The sequence below is a fragment of the Monodelphis domestica genome, chromosome 3 (genome assembly GCF_027887165.1).
Source record: "Monodelphis domestica isolate mMonDom1 chromosome 3, mMonDom1.pri, whole genome shotgun sequence".
Lineage (NCBI taxonomy): Eukaryota > Metazoa > Chordata > Mammalia > Didelphimorphia > Didelphidae > Monodelphis > Monodelphis domestica.
This window is the reverse complement of record NC_077229.1, coordinates 82,654,637-82,665,463: the sequence shown is the minus strand read 5'-3', so window position 1 is coordinate 82,665,463 and position 10,827 is coordinate 82,654,637. Positions and strand designations below refer to the sequence as shown.

Below are 10,827 nucleotides of genomic sequence, written 5' to 3'. Positions count from 1 at the left end.
ATAGTTACATAGATACATAGATAGATATATAGATAGATACATAGATACATAGATGATACATAGATACATAGATAGTAACATAGATACATAAATAGATACAAAGATACATATATAGATACAAAGATACATAGATAGTTACATAGCTAGATAGATACATACATACATACATAGCTACATAGATACATAGATAGTTACATAGATACATAGATAGATACAAAGATACATAGATAGTTACATAGATAGATACAAAGATACATAGATAGTTACATAGATACATAGATAGATACAAAGATACATAGATAGTTACATAGATAGATACATAGATAGATACATAGATAGATACAAAGATACATAGATAGTTACATAGATACATAGATATATAGATAGATACAAATATACATAGATAGTTACATAGATACATAGATAGATACATAGATAGCTACATAGATAGATACATAGATACATAGATAGATACAGAGTTACATGGATGCATAGATACATAGATAGATAGATGCATAGATAGATAGATAGATAGATAGATAGATAGATAGATAGATACATACATACATACATACATACATACATACATACATACATCTCAATTTCCTATAAATTTTGGACTTCAGACTATTAGCAGTGATAACTTCTTTTCCCATATCCGATGTCTCAACCAATTCTGGATTTACTAATTTTATTCCTGTAAAACCATTCAAATAAACTTTGAATGGACTTTCTAACATTCATATTTTGTCTCTTTTTCCACATGTGCTTACCAACAGACCCATGGAACAGAAAAATCAGTCAGAAGTCTCTGAGTTCATCCTTCTGGGCCTTTCAGGTCAACCAGAGCAGGAGAGGCTTCTGTTCTTCCTCTTTATGCTTATGTATATGATCACAGTGCTGGGGAACCTACTCATCATTCTAGCAATTAGAATCGACTCTCGCCTTCATACTCCCATGTACTTTTTCCTCAGCAACTTGTCCCTGGTTGATATCTGCTTCACATCCACCACCATCCCCAAGATGTTGGTTAATCATATATCTGGGAACAAAGTAATTCCTTATGGCAGGTGCCTAACGCAAACATTCTTCTTCAGTTGGCTCATAGGGACTGATAGTGTCCTCCTTGCCTCCATGGCCTATGACCGATATGTGGCTATCTGTGCCCCTCTCCACTATACCATGATCATAACCCCACAGGTCTGTGCACTTCTAGTGGCAGTGTCCTGGATTTGGACCTGTATTAATTCCCTTATACACACTACATCCCTGAACCAACTTTCATTCTGTGGCCACAATGAAATCCACCACTTCTTCTGTGACCTCAATGCCCTGATAAAATTGGCTTGTTCAGACACCTTCATCAATGACTTGCTGATCTTCACAGTGGGAGGACTGACAGCTGTTGTGCCCTTCATTGGCATCCTGATATCCTACGTTCACATTTCTGTGGCCGTGCTGAGAATCCCATCTGCTAGTGGGAAGCGGAAAGCCTTCTCCACCTGTGGCTCCCACCTCACTGTGGTCTGTCTTTTCTATGGAACAATTATTGGAGTGTACTTCAGCCCCACGTCCACCCACACAGCCCAAAAGGACACAGCAGTGGCTGTGATGTACACAGTGGTCACTCCTATGCTGAACCCTTTCATCTACAGCTTAAGGAATAAGGACATGAAAGGAGCCCTGAGGATACTCCTCACCAGGAAACCAGGATTCTCTTTGTGGCTATGAAACATCTTTCTGGGTTTAGGAGCTTGGATCTCAGACACCAACCTCAGCAAATGGATAGATTCACAGTAAGACTTCTTGTATATGCAATGAATGAAGTCAGTTGCTCATCTTTCTACCTACACCATTAATAATGTGGTGGATAGAACAAGCACAGAATTTATCAGGCATTTAATTCTTTGGATTCAGCCACTTTGTAACTGAAGAAAATCAGTTAATCTTCCTAAGTCTCATGTTTCTTATCTATAAAATTAAGGGACAGCTACTCTGGAGATACCTTGTAGTAGAGCTCAACAAGTTCAGTGTAGTTTATGTAATTGGAGAATTGGCTAGAGCACTGAAAAATGAAGGAACTTTCCAGGAATCATAAAGTCAGTTTGTGTCAGAGGCAGGACATGAATTCTGATCTTTCTGATTTTGAAGTTAATTCTTTAGCCCCTACACCATACTGCCTTTCTAATAAAATATAGCAACAAGAAATTCACACAAATTTGAGAAGACTTACAGGAACTAATGAAGTATGAAGTAAGCAGAACCTGTAGAACAGCATACAATAAAACTGCATATCTTTTAATCTAGTAATTCCACTAGTAGATCTGTATCCCCAAAGAGATTAAAAAAGGGAGAAAGGACATACTTGTACAAAAATATTTATAGCAGCTCTTTTTATACTGAAAAAGAATCAGAACTTGAGAATCCATCAATTGGTAAATGGCTGAACAATTGTGTATATGATGGTGATGGAATCTATTGTGCTGTTAGAAATGATGACCAGGATGATTTCAGAAAAAACTAGAAGAATTCATGAACTGACGCAGAGAGAAATAAGCATAACCAGAAGAACATTGTACACAGTAACAGCAATATTGCACAATAATCAACTGTAAACATCTTGGCTATTCTTAACATTATAATGATCCAGGACAATTCTAAAGGACTTGTGACAAAGAATGCTATCTACCTTCAGAAAAAGAACTGTTGTTTGCAGATCAAAGCATTCTATTTTTCACTTTAATTTATTTGTGTTTATATTTTGGGGTTTGGGGTTTTATATGAGTATTCTCTTACAATAATGACCAATATGGAAATCTTTTTGTATGATAATACACATATAACCCAGAAAAAAAAGAATAATATACACAATAACTACAATTATATAAAGGGAAAGAAGGAAATAATAAAACTGAATGCTCTGGAATTATGACAACCAAATTTGGCACAAAGCAAGAGTTGAGAAAATGTGCCACCCTCTCTTCTTTGCAGAGGTGGGAAAATATGGAGGTAAAATATTATATATACTGCTAATAACATATACATATATATTGCTTTTTTCCCTTTTCTTTTTTCTTTATTCAAGAGATGGTTCAGTATGTAAGAGAAGAAAAGATATGCTCAGAAATGAAGGTGAGATTAAACAAAAGAAATTAACAATAAATAAAGTGAAAGGACTAGATTAGATTTAAGATTCTCTTCAGTTCTGCCATCCTATGATTTTATGATAAATGTTCATGTATTCCTTCTACCACTTAGAATCACAAAATATATTCATTTGAATAGACTTCAGGGACCATCTAGTCTAACCTCTATTGGAGGAGCAATCTTCTCTACATATTTAATTAATCAACAAGCACTTCTTAAACATTTACAAAATTACTGGCAAAATGCCAGGTACTGAAGAAACAAAGATTTTTTTTAAAAAGAGCTTATATGCTAGGAGGTACAGTGGATAATATGCTAGACCAGAAGTCAGAATGATCTGAATTCAAAAGCTTCTTTTAAAAAAAAAACTCTAACCTTCCATCTTAGAATCAATACTGTGTACTTTCAAATGCTTTTTAAGGTATTTAGTACCTATATGGCCTCAGGTAAGTCACTTAGTTCCCTCATAAGTAAAATGAGGTTTAGACATGATGCATGCAAACTCCCTTATATTTTAGGACAATGACCCTATGATTTTATGAGGGAGGTAACATGTATGTATATGTGTGTGTATATATATATATATATATATATATATACATATATATATATTTAATCGTGTGCTGGCAAAAGACAAACAGCCATTTCTCCAGAAAGAAAAGTCCTCAAAACATGCCTTTAAGTTTAAGCTACTTTATTAACATTTTCTACATAACTTCTTTAGTCTAGACTATGCATGGGGCTAGGTTTTAGAGATACAAAGACAAAAAAGGAAATAGGGTCTTTCCTCAAAGGTCATATTCTAGAAGGCATGGTAGACAGAGTGCTGAATCAAAAAGACCTGAGTTTAAATTCTTCTTCAGAAACTTAGAAATTATTTGACCTTAGATAAGTTACAACCATTCTCTATCTCAGTTTCCTCATGTGTAACCTGAATGGATGGACAGGATGGCATGTAAGATTCCCTACAGCTTTAAATCAATAATAAATTAGGAAGCCTGAGTTGGACGTCAGAGCTAAATTGTATAAAAATCAAATGAAAAAAAAATTTGTATTTCAACCTAAAATTAACAGGGAGCCAATGGAGTTTATTGAGCAACAGTCATATGTTCAGTCCTTGGTTTTAGGATTATAGCTTTGTCAGCTGTGTGAAGGATGACTTAGAAAGGAAAGAAATCTATGGGAGGAGGACTATTTATGATACTATAGCAATACACCAAACATAGCCAAGGCTTGACATAGCATAGCAGATTCTTCTAGTGTAGAGTAGTACATGAATAATAGAGGAAGAAGCAAATGATGGGAATACTCTAGAGTTAAACAAGAGTCTTGTCCTCTGATCCACAATTTCCTATTCTATGTGTACAGAGATATTTATGGAAATTTGCTGGTTTGGTTTGCTGGTTTGCTGAACTGGACATCACCCATAAAAGTGGGCATCTGTCCTTTCCTGAGGGATATATATTTTACAGATAAGACCCAGTCAACTCCTGATCAGTACCCAGGGACTGGTTACTGTGTCGGAGATAACTAATGATTTATGAGTCAGAGGAGACAAGTTCTGATCAAAGAAATTTCTTCCTCCAAAATCTATAGAAAGAGCTATGAAGTACCCTGGCCCCTTCCCTTTTGGGAATCATTTTAAATGCTTTCTCTGCTTTGGATTACCAACAAATTGGGACAAGAATTTCTTACCCAGCAGCAATGATGGCTTACAGCAGAAGCACCCAGAAGTCCAAGGGATCTTGATTTCTTGATTGCCTTCTTCTGCCTTTCTATTTCCTTGTCTGAGCACCGACCAACAAAGGATGCTTCCAGGCTTGGAAACTACCATTCTCCAAAACAAATGACAATTGCCCATTGCAAGACTTCCTTAACAGTACACTTATCAGAATAAAAGATGCTCACAGACACAATGATCCTATAATGCAAGTAATGTAAGAGCTAAAGAAAGCCATGTCTTGGATTGACCAAGAGATCTGGATCTTGTGAGTTGCTTAGACAGATACAGACAGAAACTTACACATACACACACCTTTTTGGATCAGGACTTCAAGATTAAAGGAGACTTTCTATAAGCTAAAGCCCCTTGTAAGAAAGAATCTTATAGGTTATAAAGTATATTTCAAGTGGAGAGTCTTAGTCCAGATGACAATCTTTATTTCTTCCAATTCCAGTGTTTTATGTTCCATATTCTAAGGTTCTTTCCTGCTCTAATTTTATATGTACTTTGTTCTAAAGTCCCTTCAAATTTTAACATCTTGCACTCCAATGTAAATTGAGAAAGCAATTTAAAAATAACATGGTATAGGGGATAGAATACTGTATGTAAGAGCCAGGAAGCCCTGGATTCAAATCTCACCTCAGACATTTACTAGCTATATGACTTTGGGCACACCATTTAAACTCTCTGGGCCTCAGATTGTTCATTTGTAAAATAAAGGGGTCAGGCTTGATGACCTCTAAGACTCTTTATACACTAAATCTAAGATCCTGTGCTCCTAAGTTCTCTTCCAACTGGTGTTATATGTTTGAAAGAACTCTTGCTCTAGTATTCTGCTATCTAAAATCTTTTATAATCTGAAATTTCTGTGTTTTGTTTTATGTTCCCCTCCAGCTTTGATATTCTCTGTGTACCTTAATATTCCATGTGAACCTTGAACATCTCACTCCTTGGTCTTGTAATAGTTAAAATGTGGGGGAAACTGGGGCAGGTAGAAATTAGTTTCTCTCTGCAAGGAGTATTATAATTTTAGAGGTTTATTTAAGATTAAGAACTTAAGAATATACAGGTAAGAAAAGCACATGTCTATGCCAGAGATAGGCCTAGACAACCTCACCTACATCATGAAAAGACCCGTCCGCTTGCAAGAGGAAACAGGAAAGCCAAGAGACCCTGCCGTAGACGGAGACCCTTTAAATAATAATTTGCTCTCGGTCCAGGTGAGAATTCAGTGAGATTGCAAAGCATTCTGGGGAAGTGGAGCAAGGACTTCTAGGGATTGAAGTCCTGGATTCAAGTCTCCATTTTTACATTTCACCGTGTGATCATTTTTGGAAAAAAGAAATTTTTCCCCAAAAGGATCATGAAAACCTCATCAACTTAAGGATTACAATAATTTGAGGATAAGAGGAAAAAAAAGAACAAAACCAATAATTGCTGGATGCATTGACAAAAAGCCAGTTAGGGGGCAGTCCCCTCTGGCATGAAAGTATACATACAAATAAATATTCAATCAACTACACCCAAAGTTCATTCTTGTGCAGCTTGTGGTCTGGAGGCTTCTTCATGGTGTCTTCTCCAACAGTTCAGTTTCTAGATTCAGGGAAGTAGCATCTTTACCTAAAATTCTTCTTAAAAGGAATTTAAACTTTGCAATTTAAATAATAATATTTTTTACATTTCCCCGTGTTGTGGGTGATTGAAAAATACAGGATCACTTAGGGATGCATGGCTGAGGTATGAGGTATATGAATCAATTGGTAAGAGAAATTAAAAAGACATCAGAAAAATTCAAATAAAAAAAGAAAAATTTCTGGATGAAAATATAGACTATCAAAGTCTTATGTGTAAAAATTCCAAGTAAAAGAAAAATAAATCTATAACAGATTCTTGAATCAGGGCCCAATTAAAATGATCTAGGCAATGATGCATTTACCCAGTCAATGACCAGGACTACAGAAAGTTACCACACTATGAAAGACAGAAAAAGGGACCAGATTATAGGAGCCAAGGTTTGGGGATACTCGTCTGTGAGGATTTTCACGAAGAGTGTGGATACAAGGAAGGCCTACATCTTAACATATATCAAGTGTCGCAACCCCGAGTCTCACACTAGGTTCAAGTCCTTAGTATTGGCTTAGAAGTGCATCAATCCTACCTGGATTGGCTTTTCTTTGGCCCTATGCAATGGCTCTTTTGTGTATATCTTGTCCTGGAATCAGACAGAATCATTAAGCAAAGTCTCATAATTTATTTTAAATAATTAGGGGCATCATTTTTATAGTCCCTAGCTTTTAGGGCATACATTAGCAAATGTATCTTAAATGTATATAACTGGAAAATCAAAAAGTTAAAGGAAATCTTAATACTGGTGACATGTGCTTCAAATATAAAAAGGAGAGAAAAATTTTAAAAACTGAAAAAGTATATTGCACATGCGAGAAAATGTAATGAGAGTTTTAAAAAATTCAAAAATATAGCTTGTAATCATTGACACACTGTGTCAGGTAAGAAAATATAGAATGCAAGGCTTTCTCACCAAAAATAATATCCATTTACTCTTCATATCTGGCCATGATCCACCATGAGTGGAAAGCAAATGAATTGAGCAGTGTGATAATTAAAATAGTGGAAGACATAAATTGTAGTAGATATAAGAGTGGATGGCTTAAATCGTGACCCCAGAAAATATGTTTTCAAGACAGTATCTTGTTTAAATCAAATATAAGGTGGTCGCCAGGGAAGAATTCCCAACTATTAAATATACCCAAGTCAGCTGGGTTTTATAGAGATTTTAATTAATACAAATGTGGAACTAAAGAAAAGGAGAGAAAGAGAGAAAAGGGGAATAATGAGAAAAGGATAGGCCGGCCCAGGGCAGCCCTGGCCAACCCAGGCCTAAGCCCTAAAAGAAAGATCAGTCAGTCCTTAATCACTCACCACAAGATCTGTTCAAGCACGGATTCTAATGACACCAGGCCAGCTTCATCTCAGCTGACTCCACCAGCTCAATCCTGAATCTGAATGTCTATCTGAATGTCTTCAGTTCCCTTTCTGAGTTCCTTTTAAAGGGAATTTTCTCCTATGTCACCTCCCCTAAATTCTTACATCTACCAATCACAGTAGACATTTTCCAAAGGAGAGACCATTCTTAATTCACACCTAAGTAGTCTAAACTTTTGAGTAATTCACACCTGAGTAAGTTCTCACCTCTTTGCCTTTTGCAAGTTCACAAGTTGCCTGACCTTTAGGCACAGCTTAAGAACTTTTTGCCTTATTATAAGTATGGGTTTAAGTACTTTTCATTGTTCAGCAAAGAGTTTACAACTTTATCTTCCCCTAAAGTATGCTTAAGTAGGGGTGGAGTAGAGGTCTTCACATTCCTGATCTAAGTAGAGGTCTCACATTCCTGATCTAAGTTCCTTCATTGTTTAAAGTGGGGGATGGTCTTAACCCAACCTTATGAAGTAGGGTCTGGGAATTTTTTAAGGTTTACAATCCAACCTTATGAAGTAGGGTCTGAGAATTTTTAAGGTTCACAGCAGTAGTACAAATATGTTGATACCAATATCCCCAAAATTCTCAATAGCCCAATTAATTATAATAGCAAAAAAACACACTATCATATTTCACATGAGTTGCTGTATGGCATTTTTAAAAGCCTATGAACTGATGGATATTTGTCACAAGTTTTTACAAATGTAGCAATCTTTCAACCTTGGTAATAAACATATTTTTAAACAAAGTAAAACTCATTTTGGGTTTAGAACATCATCAAGAAATATAGATATAATTCTGGTGGAAGTAAAGTAGTGAGCTGAAGAGTTTGAGAGGTGCTCCTTTTTTGGAGGCTTTTTAGGGATACAAATGCCCTGAGATTAACTGCCCCAACTTCCATTCACATATTTAGAAATGCAGGAAGGTTGGGGGTTATAATTGTATTTTACTTCAGCTACTAAATAGGCCTTACACCTCGTGGTAGGGGCAGACAAAATAACCAGAGATTGTTAAAAAAAAATTCCAAAAATCATGTTTAAAAAACCCTTAAAATTAGTTGAAATGTTTAGCACAGTAAATTTTCCAAAGGTTGTTATAGCAATTGTAAACAGTTCTGATGAAGTCCATCTATCCTCTATGTGACAATTTACAAGGTCAAATTTTGAAAAGCTGTTTTCCTATATGGTCTTAATTATAATGATATTTGTTCAATATGGTTATAGGGGAAAAGCAACAGAATTTAACAGTAGTCAAAACTCAGTACATTAAAATGAACAGTATAACAGAATGATATTGAATGCAGTAACATATGAACTTAAAATCACAAAGTTAGATCTTAAACAAAGCAAACAGTAAAATGCAATAGAATATAGAGATTTGTATAAACCATTGGAGTCTGAAATGCCTTAAAATATATAACCTCCAGCCTTTTTTAAAGTTCCTTGGGTTTTTTATCCATTTAGATGTCTATTGTCAGAAGGCAAATTGATAAGGGGTAAGCAATGAGGTCCAAGCAATCTTCTCAGGGCCACACGGCCATGAAGTGTCTCAGGCCAGATTCCAACCAAAGACCTCCCATCTCTAGGCCTGGCTCTCAATCCACTGAGCCACCCAGCTACCCCCCCCAAAGTTAGCTAAAAGGTTGTACAGAGCTGAATATTTTCCCTGACACACAGGTGAAGTCAATAAAAGGATCAATGCAATTAAAAGATATTCTTGTAAAATAGCCATGCTTTTAAGTTCCTGTTTTGAAAGTCTCTTCTCTCCCTTTTTCTCTCTCCACTCCGATACCACCTCCTGCCCCAGTCCACATGGCTAATTTTAGCCTAAGGGAAAATTATCCCTCTTTACCAGCTGGTAGAAATGAGTCCTGGGCCTGAGTCAGGATTGCTGGGCCGGGAGGTTCATCTGGGTCAGGATTGCAGGCAGCAGGGCAGGGAGCCGGAGTACCACGTGAGAACAGAGAGAGGCCAGGAGCAGAAGCCAGAGCCATAATCATTAGCTGGGGTATGCAGGGCCGGGACTAGGTGAGCGATATCAATCAAATAGGTCCAGATTACAGGCAACAGGAGCTGGGCCTGAAGGGCTGTGACCAGGTGATCGATATTGAATCAAGAAAGTCCGAAGCAGATGGCTGCTGGCAGGAGCTGATCAAGATGGTTTCCTAAAAAAGCATCTTGGAGAAACATGGCTTTAAAAAAATTCTAGGTTAAAAATTTTGAGAAGTTCTCATCCCTTCGTGGTCGCCAAAACTGTAAGAGTTAAAATTTGGGAGAAAGTGGGGCCGGTAGAAATTAGTTTCTCTCTGCAAGGAGTATTATATTTTTAGAGGTTTATTTAAGATTAAGAACTTAAGAATATACAAGTAATAAAAGCATATGTCTAGGCCAGAGAGAGGCCTAGACAACCTCACCAACATCATGAAAAGACCTGTCCACTTGCAAGGGGAAACAGACCCTTTAAATAATAATTTGCTCTTGGCCAAGGTGAAAATTCAATGAGATTACAAAGCATTCTGGGGAAGTGGAGCAAGGACTTCTGGGGATTGAAGTTCTAGATTCAAGTCTCTGCTTTTATAGTCTGCAATAATGTGAGATGAGAAAGCTTTTGTTGGTAATATGTGGCTCCCCTTTACATCTTCAAATGTTTTAGAAAGCAATCTGAAGTTATTAGAACAATGACACCCAATGCCCCTAAATTATTTGAGGGAAACTGATAGATAAGTGAATAAATATGATGCTCTTTAAAGCTATGAAAATCTTGGATGGTGCTGGTGCAAGTAAAATATTTTTTAAAAATCTGACTGCTGAAGAAAAGAATACATAATCAAAAATCCAAACATGAAACAGGATTCAAAAACCAACTTGTAAGGTACAAGGGGAAACCAGTTCCCCCATATCCTTAATTTCCCTCTATTTGGTGAAAAGATAGAAAGGGCAGCATAAGAAAAGATATCAAGA

At 36.4% G+C, this 10,827-nt stretch overlaps 1 protein-coding gene across 1 annotated transcript; it reads left to right on the top strand.

The window, feature by feature from the left end:
• Window positions 1–783: 783 nt before the first annotated feature.
• LOC100619358 (olfactory receptor 1361-like) lies at window positions 784–1,731 on the top strand. The gene has a single exon (XM_016432706.2). The coding sequence runs from the start codon at window positions 784–786 to the stop codon at window positions 1,729–1,731; it is 948 nt and encodes a 315-aa protein (XP_016288192.2).
• The last annotated feature ends 9,096 nt before the right edge of the window (window positions 1,732–10,827 follow it).

Bases quoted from the DNA above. Each gene is read 5' to 3' on its own strand.
- LOC100619358 (XM_016432706.2), top strand. From the start codon at position 784: ATGGAACAGAAAAATCAGTCAGAAGTCTCTGAGTTCATCCTTCTGGGC.